The 27,724-nt window shown below is 38.1% G+C and overlaps 1 protein-coding gene across 1 annotated transcript in view; it reads left to right on the forward strand.

The window, feature by feature from the left end:
• The first annotated feature begins 7,823 nt into the window (after nt 1–7,823).
• LOC103598903 (maltase-glucoamylase, intestinal-like) overlaps nt 7,824–27,724 on the forward strand; it is a 91,677-nt gene continuing 71,776 nt past the window's right edge. The window contains 5 exon segments of the mRNA XM_008582965.1: nt 7,824–7,923; nt 17,389–17,468; nt 26,064–26,187; nt 26,308–26,417; nt 26,747–26,901. Of these exon segments, the coding sequence (XP_008581187.1) occupies nt 7,824–7,923; nt 17,389–17,468; nt 26,064–26,187; nt 26,308–26,417; nt 26,747–26,901 (569 nt within the window).

A 27,724-nucleotide genomic window follows, 5' to 3' on the forward strand; every position in this document is an offset into this window, starting at 1 on the left:
GGTGAAGCTGTGCAGTGGCCCAGGGCTCTTTGCAGCTCCTCAGAGGTGGGGAGAAGGTGGATGGGCAGGATTGTGAGCTCCCACCCTGGCTTCATTCATTCACTTATTTACATACTGGAATCCCATTTGAAGAAAGAATTTTAAAATTTATATATTTATCAGTAGTCTTCAAATGTTTTGGTCTCAGGACTTCTTTACTGAGGATCCCAAGAGCTCTTGTTCACAGGGTTATTAAAAATTAAATTAATTATATTTTCCAAAACCAAAAATATTTAAAAGACTAGCATTATTAAATACTTTTGCAAATTTCTTTAAAATCTGGCTTAATAGAAGAAAGCTTGATTATCACATCTGCTTTGCATTCAGTCTTTCATGATATCACATGTTATGTAGCCTCTGGAAAACTCCACTGTGTGCTTATGAGAGAAAGAGAGTAAAAGGAGCAAATATTTTCTTAGTATTTTTGTGAAAATAGGTTTACCTCACAACTGTCCTGAAAAAGTCTCAGGGACCCCCAGAGATTGGTCCTCAGGCCACTTTGAAAACCACTTTGAATGGAGCCATATCCATCTGTGGCTACCCCATCATGGCCCCTGCAACAGGGACCTACACGTATAACTCTCAGACAGCTATTAAGGGAAAGATTGGGGGTTCTTACTTTTTGACATATTCTTTCTCCTCCAAATCACATAATTTTATTTTATACATTCATAGATATGCCAAAACAAAACAAACAAACAAAAAAAACCCAATCTCAAACCCTTTCACTTAAGTAGGAAGAAATTTATTCCATTTCTCATCAATGTTATAACATTACTTGTACACGTACTTATAAAGATAAGGTTGTAACTAACTACATTGTATATTGACAAAATAAAATTAAAAAATAAAATAAATAAATAAAACTTTCCACAAAAAAAAAAAAAAAGATAAGGTTGTGTTGGCTTTGCCAGAGAGTCAGGGTCTCACCAACATTCTCCTGTTCTTGTCATTACATCAGAGTCATTGGGAATCTTGTATCTGTCTGTGGAGGCTGGAGCTCTGAAGATTAAGGTCATACATACAGCTGGTTTCTGACCTGATGATTCCAACAATCTGCTTACTTTGATAACTATTTGATTCTGTCCATGGCTAACTTCACCACACATTCTTACTAATAGACAACTGGGAGATTTGGGGTCACTTACTTGTCTCTTCCCTTCAGAATGGCTCTGTTACTTTTGCATCAGTCAACACAAGCATGTGACCCAATATCTTCTTGCTAGTCAGCAAGAAAAGATGGTGAGGTTGGCTATTTTCTGCACTTTAGAAAAGGGGTATAGATTACCGTAGAAATGTGAATGATACCACAAATCAGCACAGCATGTGGGGAGTTAAGAGTAAAGTATCATGAAAAGAATGGAAAGTTCTTATGTAACAATAAATCTCCCTTCTTGATATTTTGCCAAAATGTCTTCCCATTTCAAATGAGATCCAGGTACATTTTCCTTCTAACAAAGGATACCTTGTACTGGAGCAAAAGATAAGGTGGATATGTCATTCCAGGAGCTCATAATGCAGAAACCTAATTATTTCTCTCTCTTTATCTCTCTTTCTTTCTGTGTGTGTGTGTGTAAATGTGTGTGTGTGTGTGTGTGTGTGTGTGTGTACCTGTTTGCCCATATAGTGAGCATTTAAAGCAAATATGGAGGACTACTATGGCCATTATTACTTATGGTTCTTAGATGTTATCAAAAAACAGTATACCTTCTTATATGATTGGTGGGAATGAGAATGTAAAATAGTGCTGCCAGTTTGGGAAACAGTTCTGAAGTCCTTTAAAAAGTTAGACATAAGAGTTACCATTTGTCCCAGCAATTCCACTCCTGGGTATATACCCAAGAAAATACATGCATATATGAATCTATACATATTCATACAAAAGCTTGGACATGCATGCTCAGAGCAGCATTATCATAGCAGCCAAAAGGTTGAAACAACTCAATTGTAAATCAACTGATAAATGGATGACCCAAATATGGCCTATCCACGCAATGGATATTATGCAGACATAAAAAGGAATAAAGTACTGATACCTGCAGCAGCATGAATGAGCTTTCAAAACATTGCGCCGAGTAAAAGAAGCCAGACACAAATGGCCACATACTGTGATTTCATTTATGTCGAGAGTAGGCAAATCCATAAACACAAAAAGTAGATTAGCGGTTGCAGGAATAGGGGAGAGGAGAACGGTGAGTGAGTAAATAGTTTCTTCTTGGGGTGATGAATATGTTCTGGAATTAGATAGAGTTGATGGTTGCACAACTTTGTGAATATACTAAAACACAATGAATTTTATGGTATGTGAATGTAAAGGTCTGGCTAATGTTGGCTTCCTGCTGTCTGGGCCTATTGTAGTGCTAGGGCTGGGTCTGGAGCTCCCAGACCCCTCAAGCCCGTTGGCCAGGCTAGGTCACCAGATCCCTCACACACCAGGCTGGGTCACCAGACCTTCACACGCAGGTCTATGAGCTAGGTAACTGTCAAACAGATCGTTGGAAGCCCCAGATTGGAAAGCATGGCTGCTTGCCATGGTGGCTGCCTGAGGCAGTAAAACACCAGCCAAATTGTGGCGCCGTACAGGTGCACTAACTCCGCCCACACACAACCTATTCACAGCAAATGCTCGGCAAGATTCTAAACATGTGAGGGGCCCTGACCATTTTCCTATATTTTCCCAACAGTGAATTTTATCTTGATTGAAAAACAACCCACATTAGCTAGCTTAAGCAGACATTTAAAAAAGGTATTAGTGACTCATGGAATCTCCAGGAGGGTTACAGAGGTTAGTAGGCCATGTGCCTAAGGACGACACCCAGATCACCCTGTGATTCTCTGGCCACTGTCCTTATCACGTGTCTGGCAGTGTACTCCCCTAACACTGAGCACAGGACGCCACTAGGTCTCTTGTCCCTGCTGCCTCTGAAACGTGATCTCTCTCCACCATCCTAAATTCCATGTGGTACCTCCTTCTCTATATTCTGGATCTAAGGCATTCATAGGCACATCTCATTGGCTGAGCCTATGCCACATGCCCCGCTACCTTAGCTGCAATGGAGTCTGTAAAAGAGAATTTCTAGTTGCTTCTTTGGAGAGCCAGAATTCTCAAGGTGAGATGTTCCTTAAGTTAATTTAAGTATAACTAGAGTTTTTGAAAGGCACCGAGCCATCAAATATCATGACAAATATCCTTTAGAGGTGTTTTCCCACTTTATGATTATGCAATTTCTATTTTAATGGCACTTCACTTATTTAGAATAATTCATGGAAAGGCTTATTCAAATTAATGAAAAGCTAAGTTATACCAAGAGAACTTTGAAGGACAAAAATAGAGAAACAATGAGATGAACAAAGATCTACTCATTCTTTCACTTACGTATTCAACGAATAGCCATATATTTAAACATATCTGTGAATACTGGGCAGGTTGCTAAGCACAGGAAACAACAGTGAAGAAGATGGACCAGATCCTGGCTCTTGAGCACTTTAGGCTACATGGATAGAGGAGCAAGCATAATTGGATGTGTGACAAGCAAAGTAATTGGATATGAACAAGGACACAGAGGAGCAACAGCTATTAGAAAAAACAAAACAAAACCCTACCTTCCCCTTTTGTTAACAAACAGAGCTTTCTCCTATGTCACAGGGAGAGCAAGGGCCCTTTATGGTCTGTTGTAAAATGTGCTCACCTCCTCCAATTGCTGTCAGCTTTATAGGGCAATAAATCGATCACAGCAGAAGCTGGGTACATTGGTCCGGTCATTTTTGCTCAGGGCCCCTCTCGAATCACTGCGGGATAGATGCAGCAGAGACAACGTTAAAGCTATGAGGTGAGTACATTTCCCCATACAGGTGGTGATTTGAACAGGTGAGATCTCTTTCTTTTTGTGAGTTTCCTGTCTCCTGCTCTGTTAACTGATCTGGATGCCCACGCTTTTCTTCCGGACCTGGTATTTTCTTCCCTCTTCTTGGAGGATGAGGAATGAAGATGAGATGGTGCATGGATAGGAGAGGGGTGTGGGGATGTGTGTGCATGCACACGTGCATCAGTGTTCAGAGGACAGATGAAGAGGGTCCAGTGTGAGATGTTCTTCTCTCACTGGAAGAAACCTAGAGAAGAGCAAACTGATGGGATCCTTCTGGAACTCGTTGTAGGTGGCATAGATACAGAGGAAGGTACATGCATCTCAATTTCAGCAGGACAATAGCTCCTATGGCAGAAAAATGCCTGGGGTTGTCCCTAGAATGTTGCTGAACCTCCTGAGCTGCGGTGCTGAACCTGCTCCCTTGGAGGAGTAGGAAGCTGTGGAAGAGATGACTGTTTCTGGTTTGTAGAGGCTGGAAAGAAAAACCTCTCTGTAGAGAGAAACAACACTTGGAGAAGGAGGCTAAATGATGGACAACGTGTTTGCTGTGGTATTGAGTCATGTGCTGTATGTATGAAGAACTAAGTCAAGAATTACGAGTGTACGGGGTGGGCCCCTCAGACATTTTCCACTGCCTGAAATTCCACCACTGGAGATATATCCTCTAGGTCTTTAAGCTCAGCAGTCTGGGAGATATTGTGGTAATTTAAGAAGTAGTGACTCCCAGTTTTTGCCTCAGTTTCACCAATAATTGTGGTTAGAAAAAATTCCTTAACATTCATCTCAGAAGATGGGTATTATGATGCCTGCTGGACCAACTTTGCTGTAAGGATTTTATGAGAATATAATAATATAATATATATCTTATGGGAATTAGAGTAAACCTTTTGAACAATTGAAAGTTGAAGGGTGACACCTGATAGACTTAGATTAATAGGAAAAAATAGTCAATAAACCCCAACTTTAACCCCAGTTCAACCAAGGGCTATGGGTTCTACCTGAATCCCTTTTGGCAAATTATCTGTAGATCCTTTCTCCTCACCCTCATTTTAATAATAAAGTGCCTCTTTCCTTGGATTATTACACATTAACCTAAAAGGCTGGTTCAATTAAAAATTGAAGCTACACACTTATATGAAAATATTTATAGACACGGTCATGGCACTGAGTTGGGGATGAGAAGAGCAGGGATTCAGGGAAATGTAAAGTGAGAAAAGAAGTAAACTAAAAACAACAAAGCAAGAGAAAATCATTGTCCATACCGATCTATAGATGGTCACTGCTGGTTTAGTATGTCAGGCACACGGGGGTGAAAACAGGCTGAGAAGATGGGTACAGCAGGAGTCATGAAGACCTTTGATTGCAAAGCAGAAGAGTTTCTAGTTTATCTAAAGAACCATTGAAGACTTGAACATAGGAGATTCAAATGATCCAAAGACATTGGGAAAGTAGGCTGACGAAACTGGTAACTGACCATGAAAACTAACAGGAAGAGATAAATCAAAAAATATCCTTAGATTTTTAAAGAAATTGTGATTCTATTCCTTAAGCTAGTAACTATTTGAGGAGCAATTAATACAGCAGATGGGCAGAAGTTGGGACTGGAGTGTGGGGAGATACGATTTCATGTCTAACCATGTTGAATCTGGTTGAGTTTGTGGGACATCCAAGTGAGACATCTAATAGGTCGTTGAATATATAAATCTAAATCTCTGGGCTAGAAATACAGGTTGAATATTCATCAGATGTTCTACAAAGTCAATTGGGTGGTGGAGAGTGGAGAGTACTCAAGGAGGGTGAGTAGTTTAAAAAGACGATCTATATAAAAATATGGGGAATATCAGCATTTAATGAAACAGATGCCTCCAAAAGAAATTGAAAAGGATCCAGAAACATAGGTGGAAAACCAAGATTAAGTGAAACCAATGAATCCATAGGTGGAGAGTTTTCAGGAAGAGGGAGTGGTGGATAATGCTAGATGATAGAGACAGTGCCTTTTGTATGCAGCGGATAGGTCACTGATGGCTTTGGCAAGAGCAGTTTCAGTGGAATGCAGGAAGCATGAGCCATGCCAGTAATATTAGGAGAAAGGTAATACAGATAGTGTGGAATTACCTTTTTGGAAGCTTAGCTAGGAAAGGAAAAAGAAAGTTATAATGCTACCTAGAGCAGAACACAGAGTCATCAACAGCATTTAGGTGACTTGGGATATATTTATGAAGGGAGAAAAAGAAGCTCAAAGGGAGAAGCTGATAGGGCGAGAAAGAGGAGGGATAATTGGTGGAACAAGATTTTAAAGATATTGAGTGGCTGTGAGATCTAGAGAATAGACACAAAGGTTATGCTTAGACAAGAAGAGGAAAAACTCTTCCATTGAAAACAGGGGAAAAGGTAAGAATTTATCTAGATGTGGATAATTTTTGTAGAAAAGCTTGAGTTGAAAAGTAGAGAGATGAAACAGTTTCTGAAAAATAGTTACTTACTCTGTGGCACTGGAGATGATATTGGGTGACAATGAGTGTAGGTGACAGAGGTTGGGCTTAAAAATAAGCATCAAGTTTTTAATCTGCTACTGGGAAAAGTGAGAGGAGTTGTCAATAAACTGGGCCTGGGAGCTGTTAATCAGCTTGCAGGCCCAGCTTATTTGGGAGACTGTGTGCCTTAGTGGCATCTACATTGAGTCAGATAAATCAACACAGAAGGCAGATGTTTGGATTGATGATTGCATCATATAGATTCAGTGAGAAGATGAGAAAGCAAGGAAGGCAAGAACAATGGCAAGTTAAATACTAGCTATTGAGGCCTAGGTCAGTTAGGAATAAAAGCCAGGAGGGGCTAAGAAACTAAAAGGAAAAGAGGAGAGAACAGAAGCCTCAATGTGATCAAAGAATAAGGAAAATTGAAGTAAGGTAACGAGAGAGTGAAAGAGCATAAGCTTATGACCAGCGAACGAGAAGTAGGGCTTAAAATTTCAAAAGTGGAACAACTCTGGAGCATGATAAATTCCAGGATACAGCTAATGGATGGGGATGATGGAAATGGAGTAGCAATGAAAGTCACTGAAATGGAGGGCTGTCATTGAACTGTGAGGCACATAATGTTAGATTTCCTGTAATTAGAGCAGAGAAATGAGAATACATCCAGGATCGGATCTCATTTTTGTAGATGTAAAAACACAGGTCCTAATCAGTAAATAGCCCATCTGTTAGTAAGAAAGCCAGGACAAGAATTCAAGTCCTTTGATTCCTCATTCAGTGTACCCTCCAATATAGCAACTATTTCAAAACTTGGGTCAATGCATAATCTTCAGGGTTACTGTGAGCCGCCCGATTTATATGAATTTGTGTACTGTGAACATTATACAAGCAAGCATTATGCTGGGGAAGAGGATCAGGCTCATTGTTATTATCAGATTCTTGAAAGGATCCATGACGTCTAAACAGTTAAACACCTCAGTCTCATGCCATGGGAACTGGAAGAAGTCTTGGATTCAGGTTTTGCTGCTTTCGTGCTCCTCGAGTGTGCCTTTCTTTCTTCTGCACAGAGTGGATGTGAAGATCAAAGTGACATCTAAATGGGCTTCGTGTGCTGTCTCTACCCTCATCTGTCTGTCTTCTGTATGTCATTCTCCTCTGTCTGTCTCCAACTCTTTATGTCAGATATATTCTTTGGACGGTACTCAATTCCTCTGCAGACAAAAAAGGCAAGAGCCCTAGAGGTATTGGATACACAAACCAGAGTTAATTGGAGATACCGCGATGAGTGGAAACAAATATTCACTGGATTATGTAAAAAGGAATGTGGATAATTGAGGCCCTCTTGCAAACGACGTCAAATTTTAATCACAATGCTTATCTATTTTCTTAGATTGGTAGGGCTTTGCGCTTTGCGTTAATCCCATTATCTGTGTCTATCTAGATGGCGAGGCAGCTCACCAAATTCGAAGTCCTTCTGATCATCTTCAACGTAATTTTAGTAGCTGCAGACATCTTGCTGCTTCTTGTATTGGAGGAATCAGGTAAGAGAGATGTATGTGCCCTCCAGGTTGGAAGGGTGGTAAAGGAAATCCCTTCTGATGCCACAGAGATCATCATCTTCAATATGTCACTACATAGCAGGATTTAAAATCCACATCCACAATTAAATCTCGAAAAGATAAGTGTTAATTTTCCTCAACTAAACCTTGAATGTTAGTGATATTCAGGGTATCTAATGCCCAATTTGGTGCAATTTTAACAAGGTGTAAAGTTAGGCTCGTGGGATGCCTGTTCTTCAACCAAGAGTCCTGATATTAACAGAGACTTCAACAAGAAAGAGTAGTTAAGGTTACAATGCCCAACCCCACCTTATGGAAAAGGAAATTAGCTTGCAGGGAAGTTGAAGGCAGATTAAATTGGCCTAAATATATCAATTACCATGAGCCTCCAGCCCATATGCCTTTGGAACAGTCTCTCTCTCTCTCTCTCTCTCTCTCTCTCTCTCTCTCTCTCTCTCTCTCACACACACACACACACACCCACACACACACACACACACACATACACACACACACAGAAGCATCAAGTGGAATGTCTTCTCCTCCATGTACACATTATACTCCAACTAATCAAACAACATGTACAATACAAAAATCTATTTTTAATTAAAATTGAATTTGGGGGTTGTTCTGCTTGGTTAAAGCTCACTTTACAGATGTAGATTAAGCATACAGTGAAAAGAAATTGTACTGATAGCAGAATCCTACCTGCTAAGTCTCTTTTCTCCACTCTTTGTGATAATCATTAAGGCGCTTTCTTTGAACCATTATGACTTTCCAAGATGGTTGAAAACCATTGATATAAACCACTTTGAGCCTATTCCTACTTTTTCCCTATAAAACTTTTTTTGGGCTTCAAGTCCCATAAGATTACTATCCAGTGTATGTGCATAAGTGGCTTATTTTATTTAATAAAATACCAGATCTTCACACCTGCATTCATTCTAAACCACATTCTGATTCATGCATAGTAGTTCCGCTTTTCAATGTTTTACATATTGGGTCTTTCTCTGAGATTTTTTTTTTTTTCCTTTTTGTCTTTTTTCATGTCTGGCAATGGATCGCAACCCTCAGTGTTGCACCCGCACCTCGCTCAGCCAGTGAGCGGGAACCGGTCTGTATGTGGGATCCGAACCCTCAGCAGGAGCACCGCCGCGCTCCCAAGCGGCGCACTGTAGCAGTGCGCCACTGGGCCAGCCCTCTGAGATATTTTTTGAAGATATGTTTCCATAGGTTAAAAAGGAAGGTTTCTTTTTTTAATTAATTTTTTTTTATTGTAGCAAAAACACATAGCATGAGATTTACCATCAACAGATTTTTAAGTGTGTAATACATATTATCTATGAACGCAATGTTGTACATCAGATCTCTAGAACTTATTTATCTTGCATAACTGAAATTTTATTCATGTTGGTTAGCAACTACCCATTTTTCCCTCCCCCTAGTCCTGGAAAACCACCATTCTATTCTTTGCTTCTATGAATTTGAGTATTTTAAATACTTCATATAAGTGGAATCATGCAGTATTTGTTCTGCTGTGACTTGTTTATTTCACTTAGCATGATGTCCTCAAAGTTCATCCATGTCACTGCATATTTCAGAATTTCATTTTTCTTTTAAGTTTGAATAATATCCATCACATGCAAATACCATGTTTTCCTTATCTATTCATCCTTCAATGGACATTTAAGTATTTCTACATCTTGGCTATTGTGAATAGCATGGCAATTAACATGGGAATGCTAACATCTCTTTGAGATCCTGATCTCAATCCTTTTGGATAAAATCCAGAAGTGGGACTACTGGATCATATGGTAGTTTTATTTTTAATTTTTTTGAGGAAGCTCCATACTGTTTTCAATGGAAGCCTCACCGTTTTGCATTCCATCTAACAGTGTACAAGGGTTCCAATTTCTCCACATCCTTGCCACTACTTGTTGTCTTTGTATGTATATCAAACAGCCATTCTAACAGGTATAAGGTGATATCTAACTGCAGTTTTGATTTGCATTTCCCTGATGATTAGCGATATTGAAAACCTTTTCTCATACCTGTTGGCCATTTGTATTTCATCTCTGGAGAAATGTCTCTTCAAGTCTCGAGCCCATTTTTAACCACATTATTGATTTCATTGTCATAGAGTTTTCTGTGTTCCTTATATTTTGGGAATTAACTTCTTATCAGACATATGGTTTGCAAATATTTTTTCACGTTCCATTGATTGTCTTTTCACTTTGTTGGTTGCCTTGATGTACAGAAGTTTTGTTTTTTTTTTTAGTTTGATGTAGTCCCATTGTATATTTTTGCTTTTGTTGCTTATATTTCTGATGTGATGTCTATAAAATCATTGCCAAGATCAGTGTCACGAAACTATTCCACTATGTTCTCTTCCAGGGGGTTTTCAGTTTCAAGTCTTACATGTAAGTCTTTAATACAGCTTTAAAACAAATTTTATTTAAATGTATAAGCACACGCACAAGTGTGGAGCCATAAGAATAGGAGAAATATTAGGGTTATTTTTGTGGTTTGTTTTTGTTTTTGTTTTTTAAATGAGGATAAGGGCATGGAAGGGCATCTTCCTACTTCTACTGTTCTTATATAGGGGAAGGTTTCACAAAGTTGATAAATGCTAACATAAGAATAGTCAATGTTGAGTGAAGGTGTATATTTCAAACGTGGCTGGTAATATCTCTCCAGTCTACATCAGAGGTTGTTGCAAGTGACTGGAGCAGAACCAAAAATAAGCAAGCAAACAAGGAAAAAAACCAAATGTGTGGGACAACTGGAAAACCACATGTAAAAGAGTGATGTTGGGCCCTTATTCAAAAACACGTAAAAATTAACTCACCCTTTGCCAGCCAGCCACCAACACCCCCTCAGAAAAACCAACCACAAATTAACTAAAAATGGATCAAAGACCAAAATGTAAAAGCCAAAACTCTAAAACTCTAAAATTAAGACACAGGTATAAATATTTGTTACCTTGGATTAGGCAACAGTTTCTTTGAGGATACCCAAAGCATAGCAACCAAAAATAAAAATAGGCTAATTGAACTTCATCACAATTAAAAAATCTTGTGCTTCAAAGGACACTATCACACTATCAAGAAACAGCACACAGAATTGGGGAACAGATTTGCCAATGACATATCTGATAAGGGCCTAGCATCTAGTATATATAAATATCACAGTTCAAAGTATATATCAATATAAATATCACAGTTCAAAGACAAAAAGATAAATAACCCAATTTTTAAATGAGCAAAGGATTTGAATGGACATTTCTCCATAGAAGATCTACAAATGGCCAGTAAGCCTATGAAAGGATATTTATTTATTTATTTATTTATTTATTTATTTTTTTGTCCTTTTTGAGACCGGCTGCACCGTGCTCAGCCAGTGAGCGCTGTGAGCGCACCGGTCATCCCTGTATAGGATCCGAACCTGCGGTGGGAGGCTGCTGCGCTCCCAGCGCCGCACTCTCCCGAGCGTGCCACGGGCTCGGCCCTGAAAGGATATTTAATATAATTATTCAATTGGGAAATGCAAGTCAAAACAATGAAATGCCACTTCACACCCACTAGGATGACTATCATAATAAAGAAAAATAACAGTGGGGGATCATTGAGGTAATTGATAAAGAAGAAAAGAGGCCAGGAAAGGAGAATAAAAGGAAAGAACTACTGTGACTCTATTGAGCTAGGCTAACATCAGAATCCTGCCAACGTAGCCAACTGTGGAGCTAGGGCTTTGTTTGGAGCTCACAGACCCCTCAAGCCCATTGTCCAGACTGGGTCCCAAACCCTTCACATGCAGGTCTATGAGCTAGGTAACTAGAAAAAAAGGTCCTTAGAGCCTTGGTTGAAGAAAGACTAGTCTTTATTTCTGCACACACATGTCTGAGAGCTAGGCAGTCCAAAGAGAAACTCAAAACTCAACTGCTACTGGAAAAGTCCAAAGAAAAACTGAGCAGCTGCCAGTGAAGTAAACCTGCTCTCTTTTTAGACACGAGCTCTGCCAGCTAGTGCTGCTTCACAAACTCTTAAGAACACAAGAATAGCAACAAAACTAAAAAGATACATTGGCACGCATATGCACTAACTCCACACCCACATGCAATTTGTTTAAAAAGAATGTGCTGCACCACACCCAACCAGACCTGAGGTGAGGGGGCCTGACCAGGTCCTCTTGCAACCCCAACCTTCCATATTGGTAGAGGTCTGGAGGCTTCAGGGAAAAATTTCTCATAAAGATCTACTCAAGTTTCATTAACATATAAGGGGATTCCTCCATACAAGTTAATAAAGGGAGGAGTTCGTCCATACTGGTTAATAAAGGGAGAGACTCCTCCATGCAGGTTATTACAGGGAGGGACTTCTCCATACAGTCATTGGTACCCTGTCTTCAAAGCTTTCTGCCTTCAGGCACTCCTGCAGGCTTTACGTTTTGTTTTATAAATACCTTTCTTAGCACAGTTAGCAAAGGACATCACCCTAGCAACAGCCACATGGGGATCCTTTGATGTGCCTAAACTTACGTATTTAAGAACGATATTTTAATTGGTGTATGGAAACTACCAAATGGGGAAATGACTTTATTGTTGCCTCTTCAAGGGAATAAAACATTAAAATTGAGAAAAGACTCAAATTGTTCGAAAAAGAAAAGGAAACAAATGAAGAAAAGGAAGCAAATAAGCCTGAATCTGTTGCCTTGTGTTCCCCGCCCTTTTCACAGGCTCCTTTCATTACCAGGCTCAGGTCCGGCTACCCGCCCCTTGAAAAGGAAAGGAAAAAAAAAACAAACTCAGAAGTCAAATGGTTGGCGTTAGAAAAGCAGATGTATTCAGCTGAAGGAGATGGCCGGCTGTCCCATCTCAAAGACTTACATTTACTGAGGGGTTTTTGAAGGAAGGGCTGAGGGAATGGAATGTGGGAGGTGAAAAGCAGGAGAGCAGGAGACGTGAGTTACGAGGGGTCCGTGTCTATGGGTCAGGTACAAGGTCTCGCCAAGGCCTCATCTGGTTTCCGTTCTCATCTTTGCTGTTGTCTCAGGCCCCTGCAAGGTTTTGATTTGCGCTGGTGTACTTGGCTGGTGCCCAAGGTCAGCTTCAGTCCTTTGGCCTTGATCATGTCTCAAAACTCTACAAGTCTCAAGGAAAGAACTGGTAGCTTTGCAAAGTACCAATTAGCTTCTCGGCCTTGTTTTCCTACTAAGTGAGCGAGATAAGAAAGTCAGGGGATGGGAAGCGAGAGTGGAAAGAAAAACTATCCTTTTAAAATCCTCCCCCAACCCATAGCCCAGGCAGCGTTTGGTCCCAACATGGCTTCAGTCCTGCTCACTCCAACACTTTAACTCCTTCCTTGCCTACTCCTTCTCTGCTCTTTATCCTAGTTTGTCTGAGTTGCCTTTTCTTTTTTTCTGAGGTTCCAGAACAAATCCCCCCCCACCCCCCAGCCAAGATTATGGCCCCTTTTAAAATACGGTGTCTGCAAATGGCACTGATAAAGTTTTGTCTTTTACCCCTTGGTCAAAATCTGAACTGTTGAGCTTAGTGGTGGATTTTCATAACCCTAGGAATAACTCAAATGAATTGTTAAAACAGCTTATACTGGGCCGACTCTGTGGCTCACTTGGGAGAGTGCGGCGCTCCTGCCGCGGGTTCGGATCCTATGTAGGGATGGCTGGTGCGCTCACTGGCTGAGTGCGGTGCCGACAACGCCAAGCCAAGGGTTGCGATCCCCTTACCAGTCACAAAAAAAAAACCAAAACAGTGTATACTGTTAGCGCTTATAATCCAGTTGGCTATTTTGAAACTCTTTGTAAAAGAAATTTAGATCTATAAAGAAATTTTTTATTTGTAAAGTCATCTCCCTCCTAAACCACGGGAACTTTTGCAATGGGGAGGACATTGATTTAAAGTTTACATAACAAATATTACCTTTGTTTAAGTTGCTTTTCCTGTTGTCTTAACTGGGCCTTTACATGTGCTTTTCTTTGTTTAGGCAAATTGTCTATCTTTTTTCATCTGGGCAGTCATCCCTTTAGAAATGCAAAATTTTCGGGTGCCTAGCTAACAATTGTTTGAGGCAATGGAATGGGTAATTGAAAGATTGATAGTCTAAGGGGGAGGAGAGAAACTATTTAAAAATTGGACAATGAATATTGTGTAATAAACTTTTGTCCTAAAGAAAAATGACTGGTTATTTAAAAAATCTGGGACAAACAGAAAGTCTTAAACACGTTGTGGAAATGTCTAACTGACAATAATGGTCTGTAAAGAGTAAATTTATGAAAGAAATTTAAAAAATTGGCTAAAATTAAAAGAGAATATATGTTTTTCTTAAAAAAAAAAATGAAGCATTGCTATCAAAATGGAAGGCTGGAGTTTGCTCCCTGTGTTAGAACAATAGTGTTTATTAGGCCTCATGGCCAGCTTAAGGCAATTGGGCTGGGCTGGAAGGAATGCTTCAGAAGCCTATGCCCTAACTGACCAGATGTTATCAGACCACAAGGGCTGTGTCACCTTGCATAACACTGATTTCGAAATTGCCCATTACTCTGCCAGACCCTCAAAGCCTCATAAACCTCCCACTTTTCTTTGTTCAGGGGAATTGATCTGATTCAGTCTCCCCTCCACGGTGGAATAAAGCTGCTTGGCTGAAATAGTGCCTGGCTCGAGTCTCTTCCTCTCTCTCTCTCTTCCATGCGTCTTGCCAAAACTAACAGGGTTTTCTTGAAGCACTGCACTGCTCTTAGTCGAAAATTGTGAGAGGTTTGTCTTTTAGGTAACTGACCCAGGAAACAAATTCCGTGTTTTATCAAGACAATACCTTGTGCTTTGTGCCTTTTAAATATTTTGTCACTCTGATTTTGTGTTATAATAACTTATGATCCTATTTAATTGTTTTAGACCTTTGTTATTATCAAACCTCCCCAAATAAAATTCTAAAAAATTATGTCTATTTGACCTGAATTAACTTTGAGATGCTCCAAAGGCCCTGGAACTTCTCAAAGGATCTATAGAGAGAGATTAAAACCAGTTGGGCTGGGCCGGCCCGGTGGCGCACTGGAGAGTGCGCCGCTTGGGAGTGCGGCGGTGCTCCCGCCGAGGGTTTGGATCCCATGTGGAGGCCGGTTCCCGCTCACTGGCTGAGCGCGGTGCGGGCCCAGCACCGAGGGTTGCGATCCCATTGCCGGTCCCCGGTGCGGGCGCGACACTGAGGGTTGCGATCCCGTTACCGGTCAGTAAAAAAGACAAAAAGGAATAAAAAAAAAAAAGAAAGAAATCATTTCAGTGCCTTGATCTTTCCAGATTCAGATCTAAGATGTATGACCTTTGTCTCTCCCAAGAACCCACACATCAAGACAAAAGTTTCTTCTCTCTGTGCGGGTCACTTCTGTGGCCCATAGGAAGTGATGTCTGACTTTTCGTTATGTTACTAATATATATTCCAAAATTGTATAAAGTTCCAAAAAATTTAATGTGTCCTGATATAAATGCTATTAGTTATAATTTGGTTATTTTAAATTGCCATATGCCACAGAAATAACCAAATTTTCTTCTCATGGCCATTTTAAGTCTTGTTGTTCACATAATTACTTTATTCTAATGCCTTTTCTCAAAACTCTCTGCAAGCAGTTATAGTTTTAAAGAATTAGGTCCTCATTGAAAATAAAAAGAGTGAAAAGAACTCTGAGTACGGGTTTCTAATAAGCTTGAGTTCGTATCTTTGGACTGAATTTCCAAAATTCTAAGGAAGAAACTGATGGGTTTGTGAAACTGCTAACCAAGACCAGACAGAGCAAGAATTAATAACATGAGACTGAACTGGTAAAGAATAATGAGTTTTGCAGCTTTGTTTTGAAGCATTACTGGTTCTTTTTAATGTTTTGTTTCCCAGATTTTTTAAAAAAATTTTAAGTTATTTACAGCTTGCAGCAATTTGGTAAAGTATACTTTTGTAACAGAAATTGAAACATTTGTTTTACTGCTCTACCTGGTCTCTCCAGAATTTGGAAACTATTCATGAATATTCTTATTTTTATGGCAATATAGTTATTTACATAAGTTCAATAAGAATCTGTTCTCTTTAACAGGATACAATTGGAAATATTGGTTATATTATTCCTGCTGGAATGAAATATTGGTTATATTATTCCTACTTATGTAAATAACCAGGCAAATTGGTCTTGCCATGATTATTTTTGGTAAAAATAAAGGTGATTGTAGAAAAAGAGAGAAAAATTTTGTCTCAAAAGAAAACTATAATGTACCTGTTATTAAATTATAGCCCTGTTTACTGTTTTTGAGTTTTATTATCTACTTGTAGACTGGACTGGGTTCTGGATTCTTCTAGTTTTTCTGTTATCCAGCTATAACTCTCTTAAGAAAAAGAATTGCTCTATTCCATAGTCAGTTATCCATTGTCTTCACACAGTATTTGGTATTTGTTTACTGCTTAGACTTTCCTGAACTTACACTATAAAATTTTCTTTTTCTGCTCGTTGGGCAGACTTACTTCTCATGCTGAAAGGTGGTCTCCCTTGGTTGGCAATTCTAAATAAAAGCCTCATTTAAATTTCCTTTCGGACTGAAATGTTTGCTTCAACATTAGGGAGAAATTGGAATCTTCATACTTTGCTAGTGGGTGTGTAAAATGGTGCAGCCACTTTGGAAAAAAGTTTGGCAGTTCCTCAAAATGTGAAACAGTTAACTATATGTTTTAGTAATTCCACTTCTAGGTATATAACCAAGAGAACTGAAAACATATCTTCACAGAAAAAAGTTTACATGCATATTCATAGTAGAATTATGTATAATAGTGAAAAAGTGGAAACAACTCAAAAGTACCTCAGCTAATGAATAGATAAACAAAATGTGCTATATCCACACAATGAAATAGGGTTCAGCCACAAGAAGGAGTGAAGCACTGATACATGCTATAACATGGAACTTGAAAACAAGATGCCACGTCAAAGAAGCCAGACACAAAAGGCCACGTATTTTGCGATTCCATGTATATGAAATGTTCAGGATAGGCAAATTCACAGAAGCAAAATGTTTACCAGGGACTGGGAGAAGACGAGAATAGAATGTGACCCCTCATGGATATATGATTTTGGTGGGGAAGGTGATAAAAGTGTTCTGGAATTAGATGGTGGTGACTGGTCGCACAACTTTGTAAAACACCAAAAACAATTGAACCGTATACTTTAAAATGTGAATTTTAAGGTATATGGATTATATGTCAATAATAAACAACCAAACAAAAAGCAAATGTGTTTAACACTTGGAAAACTGCTAAACATTGTATGCAAATGTAGATACCAGTTATCAGTGATTTGTTGATTGGAGAATTGGCTAAATGTCTGTAACGTTGCCAGCTTCCTTCTTGGAACTGTGATTATTCAATAAATTTTCAACTTTGTCCTTTAATTTCTATGCAGATTCTTCATTTATTCCAGAGTGCCCAGAGATCCATGCATCAGAAAGGATAGACTGCACACCTGGCCAGGTTGTGACAAAGGTCAGAGAAATGGGATCCCTGCTGGTGGCCTATTGGGTTTTATTCAAAAGAAATAAGTATGTGAAGTGGAAAGAGGATGGTAGTGGAGTGGTTTATGAGCCTCTGATTTGTTTCGAGTTATTTCTTTCTTGCCTTATTGGAATAAACAGCAACAGTAAAGAAGTGAGGGAAGCAGGGTAGAGAAAAGGGAAGAGTAGGGGAGCCAACAAGAATGTTGGCTCACGGATTCTGAAGTCCAAAGGGGAGAGGGATAAAGTCTTGCTAAATACATCCTAAGTGTGGTTTCAAGGATAGCATGGAAAGATTAAAGTGTACAGTATAGCAAGCTAGACAGTATTCCTTGAGAACAGAGGTCATCAAGTGTATGTTTATGATGGAGTCACTTGTAGAACTTAGGTGACTTGTTATAGCAACAGTCTTCTGGGATTGTATTATTTGCCACAGAGGTCACAATGAACATGTACTACATAACACAGGTTTTCTCCCTGAGTTGCTTTCATAAGAATATCATCTGTTTGAACCCTGCTTAGTTGTGACTTAAGACTTTATCATAAAGGCTTTACCTATGTATCAGTCCATTTTTGTTGCTTATAACAAAATACCTGGAACTGAGTAATTTATAAGAAAATGGAATTTATTGCTTACAGTTTCTGAGGCTGGAAAGTCCAAAGTGCAAGGAACACATCTGGTGAGGGTTGTGGTTGTGGTGACAGTGACCCAGGGATGTCACATGGCATAAATTGATGGAGCAGAGAGAGGCTAGCCTCCTCATTCACTCTCTTTTGAAAGCCCTGAGAACCACACCCGTGATCACTATTATTAATCCATTCACTGCAGCATGGTCCTAGAATCTAATCACCTCTTCAAGGCCCCACCTTTCAATTACCACAATAGGACTTTCCACCCTCAACAGTTACAGTGGGGATTAAACCTCAATGAGGGGGGCATCCAATCTACCAATCTATAGCATTCCATATTCTACATTTTATGTCTCATAGTATCATATTATAATATTAATTAGAACTGCATTAAATTATAGGTTAAGTTTAAACAATATTGACATCTCAAAAATTTTGAATCTTCCCATTCTAAAAACATAGGAAGTCTCTCCATTTCAACTCTGTATGTGTGTGTATATACATATATCTATACTTACATATATTTCTTAACTGAGTTTTATGTTTCTCTTAACATATGTTTAATCGCACATGAATTATGAAGCTTTTCCCTAGGTATTTCATATCCTCAGTTTCTATTATAATTATAATCCATTATATTTTGTAACTGGTGCTTCTTTTATTACAATGCTTTTTTCCTTACTAATGATTATTTTATTCATTTTTATTTTATACTACGTTTATATATTTATATTATATTTACTATATAACTGGCTAACTTGAATTGGAAATTAAAACTGTAAATGGAAAAAAAGAAAAGCAATATTACTTTTTCATTTCTGTTGTCACCACAATAACACAGATCCTCATAAACTCATACCTAGACAATAGCATTGAGTCACAAGTCTCCCTGTCTCTATTCTCTCTGTCTCTGTCTCTGTCTCTGGAAAAGATACACGGTTTAAAGGATCAGGAAGTATTTGCCTTCCAGGTTTGACGTTTGGTGTCTGGAATACTGGTAATGGCTTAAAACTGACATAGGGATATTAGGGCAGACCACATACCTGAATGTTGATTGCTTTTTATAGAGATCTGTAGACTCTGAAACAATTTATGCCAACGAAACTGACCTTTTGGACTTTACAGACCACAATTTCAGAGGCAGCAGAAGTACTTAATGTCTGACTCAGACAGGAAAATCAATTACCCAGAGACCATCCAGAACTCCAAGTTCTTTCTCCAGTAATCCCCTCGGCATTTTTTATTATCTGAAGAAAATGAGGAAGACCTATCAGTTAGATCTATGGAGAATTAATAAGTAAATTTAAAAGGTTGTATGTTATAATGTGATTGATTTGTTTACAATAGGTATAAAACAGTGATTTAAGTTATATTTATATTGTGGTTTTTCAGAGCAATTACATCAGATGTTAGTATCTACATACTTGTCAGTGCTGTAACTTTTTCAAATGAATAGTGTTGCAACATATTCTTTTGGGTTATTTTTTTTATCACACAAACTATACTGAATACATTCACTTGACATATATATATAATATGAGGATATTCTATTCCGCAAACCATATAGGCAAGATAGCATTTCTTTACGGAAATCCTTAACAATTTCTCACAGATTTCCATGGTTATTTCAGGTTTTCTATCTCTTTTTATCCAATTTTGATTATTTAATATTTTACTGTGTAAAGATTCATTTTAGAGTTTTACATTCATTGGCAAATTTTTTTTAACCACATTATTGATTTCATTGTCATAGAGTTTTCTGTGTTCCTTATATTTTGGGAATTAACTTCTTATCAGACATATGGCTTGCAAATATTTTTTCACATTCCATTGATTGTCTTTTCATAAGGAGACATAAATGTCTCCTTTACATTTATTGATCTGCCCAACTAATATCAAAACACAGTCTCAAATGATTACATTGTGTAATGTTGAGTATACTAATTATCCTGATTTGAGTATCACATATTGCACACAGGTATGGATATTCAACACTGTACCCAGGAGATACGTACAATCAACTATGTTTCAATAAATAAACAAAACAAAACAATAACAAAAACCACATTCTCACACTATAGTAATGTAAGTGTGAAATTAGAGCAGGAATTGATACATAAGCCATTAGGATATAATCCAAAGTGCTAAAATGCATATTTGTATGCTCGTGTGTGTACAGTTAAATTTAGTTTACAATAAAAATGACAATTCAAATCAGTGGTGAAAGAAGGTCAATTAAATTAATTGATTGATTAATAGTGGTGTCCATCTCACCTGTGTTTGCTGACAACACACTGTCACTCAAATCTAGATGAGAGTAGGCACTCGGTGTATTAAAGTGATCAATGTAGGTACTAGCTTTTATTTAATTACTGCTTTAGTTTTATTATTTTAAAATAATTATTATTGTATTTTATTTTTTTCTCGGGTTGTATATTGAGTTGTTTTTTATACATAAAACTGCTTTCTCTCTTTGATTCCCCTTTTCCCTACCTGTCTTTTTCATTCATTCCTTTTGGAGTCTTCTTAGTTGAGTGTTGGTCACTTCACTTACTCTTTATGTCATACTTCCCATTTCTTTATCTTTTGTATTATGATTTGGGATAATATTAAAATTGATTTTTCAGAAAATTTTACACCTCCCTTTGACTTCTGTTGTTGTTATTTGGTTCAAATATTACGGAGTTTTAAATCTTGTTTAGAATTTTTTTTTTCTTAGCATAAAGAATTTTATTTATTATTTCAATTTATTTTTTAATTGAAACATATCAATTGTACATATTTATGGAGTACAGAGTTATGTTTCAATATGTGTATACAGTGTGTAGTGATCACATCAAGGTAGTTAGCAAAATTCATCATTGCCAAAGTTTATCATTTCTTTGTGATGAGAATGCTTAAGTTCCTCTCTTCTGGCCATTTGAGGATATGCAATAAATTATTGTTTCTTGTAGATGCCTAGCACTACTATATACTACTACAACTTATTTTTCCTATCTAGCTGTAATTTTGTGTCCATTAACCTTCGTCTCCCTATTCCCTCTCTCCCCTTCCGCTTCCCAGCCTCTAGTAATAACAATTCTATGCTCTACTTCTAAAAGTTCAATTTATTTATTTACTTTAGCTCCCACATTCGTGAGAACATGTGGTATTTTTCTTTTTGTGCCTGATTTATTTCACTTAACATAATGTCTTCCAGGCTCATCCATGTTGCCACAAATGACAGGACTTCATTATTTCCCATGGCTGAGTAGTACTCCATTGTGTATATAGACCACATTTTCTTCATCCATTCATCTGTTGGTAGAACCTAGGTTGATTCCATATCTTGACTATTCTGAATAGTGCTGCAATAAACACAGGGTACAGATATCTCTTCAGTATTCTAATTTCCTTTCTCTTCTACCCAGGAGTGGAACTGCTGGATCACATGGTAGTTCTATTTCTAGTTTTTTGAGGAAACTCCATACTGTTTTCCATGATGGCTGTGCTAGTTTACATTCCCACCAACAGTGTATAAGAGTCCCCTTTTCTCCACATCCTTGCCAGCATTTGTTATTTTTTTTGTCTTTTTGGTAATAGCCATTCTAACCAGAGTGAGATATCGCATTGTGGTTTTGATTTGCATTCCTCAATGATAGTGATGTGCATTTTTTCATATACTTGTTGGCTGTCTTAATGTCTTCTTTTGAGAAAATGTCTATTCAGGTCGTTTGCCCATTTTTTAATAAGTTTATTTGCTTTTCTGCTGTGAGTTGTTTAAGTTTCCTTGTGTATTCTGGATATTAATCCCTTGTCAACTGAGCACTTTGCAAACATTTTCTCCCCTTCTTTTGATTGCCTTTTTGCTCTGTTGATTGATTCTTTTGCTGTGCAGAGCTTTTTTCTTTGGTGTAATTCCATATGCCTAGTTTTGCTTTTGTTGTCTGTGCTTTAGAAATCTTTTCCATAAAATTTTTGTTCAGACCAATGTCTTGGAGTATATTCTCTATGTTTTCTTGTAGGAGTTTTATAGTTTCAGGTCCTACATTTGAGTCTTTAATCCATTTTGAGTTGATTTTGGTATATGGTGAGATATATGGGTCTAGTTTCTTTCTTCTGCATATGGGTATCCAGTTTTCCCAGAATGCTTTATTGATGAGGTTGTTCTTTCCCCAGTGTACATTCTTGGTACTTTTGTCAAAGATCAGTTGGGTGTAGATATATGGATTTATTTCTGGGTTTTCTATCTGTTCCATTGGTCCATGCATCTGTTTTTATGCCAGTACCATGCTGTTTGGGTTGCAATAGCTTTGTAGTATATTTTGAAGTCAGGTAGTGTAATGCTTCCAGCTTTATTCTTTTTGTGCAGGATTGCTTTGGCTATTTGGTCTCTCTGTGGTTCCATATGAATGTTAGGATTTCTTTTTCCATTTCTGTGAAGAATGTTATTGGTATTTTGATAGGGATTGCACTGAATCTGTAAATCACTGTAGGTAATATGTTCATCTTGACAATACCAACTTTTGTAAGAGGGAAGTTTATTGTGATAAGTTTTACATCAAAAAAGTACAAAGGTTTTAAATACAAATCCTAACATTGCACTTTAAGGAACTACAGAAGTCAGAACAATCCAATCCCGAAATTAGTAGATGAAATGAAATGATAAAGATCAGAGCAGAACTAAATGAAATAGAGGCCAAAAAAATATACAAAAGATTAACAAAACAAAAAGTTGGCTTTTGAGAAGATAAACAAAATTGACAAACTATTAGTTAGATTAACTAAGAAAAAAGAGAGCAGACCCAAATAATGAAAATTAGAAATGAAAAAGGATACATTACAACTGATACCATAGAAATACAAAGAATCGTTAGAGACTATTATGAGCAACTATATGCCAACAAATTGGAAAAATCTGTAGGAAATGTTTAAATTTCCGAACACATACAACTTACCAAGACTGAACCAAGAAGAAATAGAAAACATGAACAGACCAACAAATAGCAAAAAGATTGAGTCAGTAATTAACATTTTCCCAACAAAGAAAAGTCCAGGACTGATGGTTTCACTGCTAAATTCTTCCAAACTTTTAAAGAAGAATTAATACCAATTCCTCTCAAATTATCCCCAAAAATGGAAGCAGTGGGTATTCTCCCAAACTTATTTATTTATTTATTTTTTTGTCTTTCTTCGTGTCCGGCAACGGATCGCAACCCTCAGTGTTGCGCCCGCACCGGACCGGGACCGGCAACGGGACCGCAACCCTCGGTGTCGCTCCCGCACCTCGCTCAGCCAGTGAGCGGGAACCGGTCTGTATGTGGGATCCGAACCCTCAGCGGGAGTGCCACCACGCTCCCAAGTGGCGCACTGTAGCAGTGTGCCACCGGGCCGGCCCCTCCCAAACTTATTTTATGAGGCCAGTATTACCCTGATACCAAAATCAGACAAAGACACAATAAAAAAAGGAAACTACAGGCCAATATCCCTGATGAACATAGATGCAAAAATTTTTGACAAAATACTAGCAAACAAAGTTCAATAGCATATCAAAAAGTTTATACACCACGATTAAGTGGTATTTATCCTAGGGATGCAAGAATGGTTCCACATACTCAACTCAATAAATGTGATATATCACATCAACAAAATGAAGGACAAAACCCATATCATCTCAACAGATGCAGAAAAAGCATTTGAGAAAATTCAACATCCCTTCATTATAAAAACTCTCAACAAGTTAAATATAGAAGGAAAGCATCTCAAGATAATAAAGGCCATATATGACAAACCCACAGCTAACATCATCCTGAAAGGGGAAAATCTGAAAGCTTTTCCTTACACAACAGGAATAAGACAAGGATGCCCATTCTGATCACTTCTATTTAACATAGTGCTGGAAGTTCAAGCCAGAGCAATTAGGCAAGAGAGAGAAATAAAGTGCATTCAAATTGGAAAATAGGAAATCAAATCATCCCTGTTTGCAGATGACATGATCTTATATGTAGAAAAACCTGAAGACGTCACCAAAAACAAAACAAACCTCTTGGAACTGATAAATGAATTCAGCAAAGTTGCAGGATACAAAATCAAAATTCAAAAGTCAGGAGTGTTTTTACACACCAACAATGAACTAACAGAAACAGAAATCAAGAAATCAATCTCATTTACAATAGCTACCAAAAAAAAAAATGCCTAGGGATAAATTTAACCAAAAAGGTGAAAGATCTCTACAATGAAAACTACAAAACACTGATGAAAGAAATTAAAGAGGACACACACACAAAAATGGAAAGACATCCCATATTCATGTGTTGGAAGAATTAACATTGTCAAAAACTTAACTTTCCATATTCCTTGTTGCTTTTTTTAATGGATGCAATAACAATTATATTTATTTTTCAGCCTTATAAGCTTTTCTCTATAAACTGTTTCATCCAACTACTCTTTTGTTTATTAAGTTTGGTAAGTTTCTTTCACAGTATTGGTTTATCTCAAATGTTGATGATTCTTGACTGTCATCTTTATGTTTAATTATCTATGGCTGCCTGTCCTATTTTCCTTGGCTCACGCTGAGTATTTAAGAGAGAAGGAAAGGACTGCTGGAGAGAATATGAGCACTAATCTGGTGCTGATGGTGGGGCTTATTAGCTGGAGCATTGCCATGCCTTCTGGCTCCCAGCATCTCTCTTCACTCCCTTAGCCTATTAACAAATATTACAGGATGCCCCCCAATTAGCAAGGGATCAGCAATAGCTGTAAGAAATGTTCCCAGTCAGTCACCCAAAACTATGCCACAGGCTGTCTTCCACTTCTACCCACTGACTTGGAGCAGTTTACCTTTCTCCTCTTGGGTTTTAGTCTATAAATATATTTTTCTCTGGAGTGGATTAAGTCTATTTTCTATGTTTCAGGAGTTTCATAACATTTCTAGTCTGCTTTATTACATTGTATTTTACTGTTTTAGAATGGACTTGTGATTTTTTTTTCTTAATGGCACTTCTGTCACTTCACGTAAATTTTGTTGAGTGGGGAGATGGATGCTTGTGTAGATTCCAACATATTGATTCAATTTGCCATCTACTTTATTTACTTTTTAGAACAAAGCAAACAATTTTATATATATTAATCTGAAAATTGTAGGTCTTTAAAAAAATAAATCCCACTAAACAATAATAATAATAATCCATAATCAAGCCACTCCTAGAAACCACATGTGATTTCTTTTTACCTTAAAGAAATTGTGAATTTCTTATTTCACGCTTGGTGCTAGTTCTATCTTAATTGTCTCTATTTCCCTTTGCTTTACTTTTCTTTCTTTTTAGAAATACATTTCTTCTTGCTGTATTGTTAGCCACTTCCATGACTCTTCTTCATGAAAAAGTCCAAACTGCTTGGTCTGGCATCCAGCCCAGTCATGCTGTGGATACTGTGTGCTTCCAGCCTCATTTCTCTTACTGACTTTTCTTGGTACAATAAGTTTGTGGTTTTTCTGAATCTATCATGCATTGCTGCTTTCTCTGCCTGAAATACTGCTATACTGTTCACCTGTCTAACGCCTCCTGGAGCTTTAGGACTAAACTTACCTTTCTCCTCCTGGAAGTCCTCCTCACCCCACGCCCATGCTACCAGGCTGGCAACAACAGCTGGTGTGTGCTCCCTCAACTCCTGGATGCACTCTGTAATTGCTTTTTTAATTGTCTGTATTTACCACTTGACTGAAATTTTGCTGAAGGCACAAACTATGTCTTATCTGTATTATCATTTCCTTGTCTGGTAGGTGATAAATGTACACTGGCTGACTGGATATTTACAAATATCCAGCATGTATAAATGAAGAATGAATAAATGAATGACTATAATTATCTTAAATTATATCTTAAATTCTCCCTGGAACAACATGGTTTATAAATAAACAGAAAGATAATTCTTTCCTTTCTTCATTTTATATAATCCTAACTTTGTGCCCTTGTTACAGGATGTCTGCAGGTGGCATTATAAGTGCTGCTGGAATCCTGTGGCAGATTCTGATGTCCCTACATGCTTCTTCCCTAGGAACTGGGGCTATGAAGTCAGCTATCACTACAAAAACACAAGCACAGGTGAGCACTACCCTGATGTCGCCCCAGAGAACAACCCCTTGTGGCCCAGAGAAGTTAACTGCAAAATAAAAGCAAAAGTCTCTCTCTCTTTCTTTCTTTTTCTCCTTCCCCCACCTCTAGAATTTACTGCCCAGTTGAAAAGGATACCATCCCCATCTCTGTTTGGAAATGATGTCACCAACACCCTCTTCACAGCTGAATATCAGACATCCAGTCGATTTCGTTTTAAGGTTGGTTTGGGAGTTACCATTGAATACATCTCTGAGGAAAGCAGTGTCCCCACACTGGGTCAGATTATTCTCCATTATGCACCACATGCAGGTGCGGAGGCAGCAAGCACCTCTGTTCTCCGCAGGAATCTCTGTATGGGATGAGCAGGCTAATATTTACTTGATGGGGCACAAGTGACTGGTTGATTTCTTCTGACAAATCAGGAACCACAGAGTTAAGAATTATAAGCTACTTTCATGGGTGGGGCTCTTTGAGAGGGAATATCTTTTGTAGCTCTACAAGGAGGTGGTCTTATCTGGAGTTGTTCCTTCTGTTTTCCTTCTGACAGATCACTGATTTTGATAACATACGCTATGAAGTCCCCCATGAAAATATTAAGCTGGTTAATGAGACTGCTTATACCTCCAATTTGAACTATCACATGGAGGTCACTGATAAACCCTTCAGCATCAAAATAATGAGGACGAGCAACAAAAAAGTCTTGTGAGCTTTTCATCACTTTTTCTACCTCTTTGACTACACGGTCCCTACCTACATCACTCATTCTGACTTACTGTGGGTGGGAAGTGAGATAGGTGTGACTTGGGAAAATGTTCGAACCTAAGAAAAATGTCAAAGTTTTTACCATAAATAATTAACACTGGTAATCTATCATGACTGTAGAGCAACTAATATTAAAATGTAATTGAGTAGTTTGCTAAGTTATATAATACATAAAGGTACTTCAACAAGTTCATGGAAAAACAGAATTAAAAGATAGTATGAATGCATTCATGTACTTTTTGAAGACCCCTTGTATACATAAATATATGTATTTTTATATATACTGTATTTATAAATATACTGTGATTCACATATATTATGAAATAGGGGATTTTATTATTTTTGAATTATTCACATCAGAACTCAAAAACTTCACTGTCATTCCAAATTATTATTTTCTGTGAATCTTGCCATCAAGCACCTAAGAGCAGTTTGAGCTTAAGCCACAAATTGTACTGGAGAAAATACAAGTAAAACCTGTCACTAAAACCTTTACTCAGATCCTGGCACCAGCAAATCACTAGTCAGCTGTGTGATATTAGGCAAAGTACCTCACCTCATCAGCATCAGTTACCTTGTCTGCAAAAAGGGGATCAAAATATCGACTTTGGGGCCGGCCCAGTGGCTCACTGCTACAGTGCGCCGCTTGGGAGTGTGGCGGCGCTCCCGCCGAGGGTTCGGATCCCACATACAGACCAGTTCCCGAGGGTTGCGATCCCTTTGCCGGTCCCGGTCCGGTACGGGTGCGACACTGAGGGTTGCG

The sequence above is a fragment of the Galeopterus variegatus genome, unplaced genomic scaffold (assembly GCF_000696425.1).
Source record: "Galeopterus variegatus unplaced genomic scaffold, G_variegatus-3.0.2 Scaffold2774, whole genome shotgun sequence".
Taxonomy (NCBI): Eukaryota; Metazoa; Chordata; class Mammalia; order Dermoptera; family Cynocephalidae; genus Galeopterus; species Galeopterus variegatus.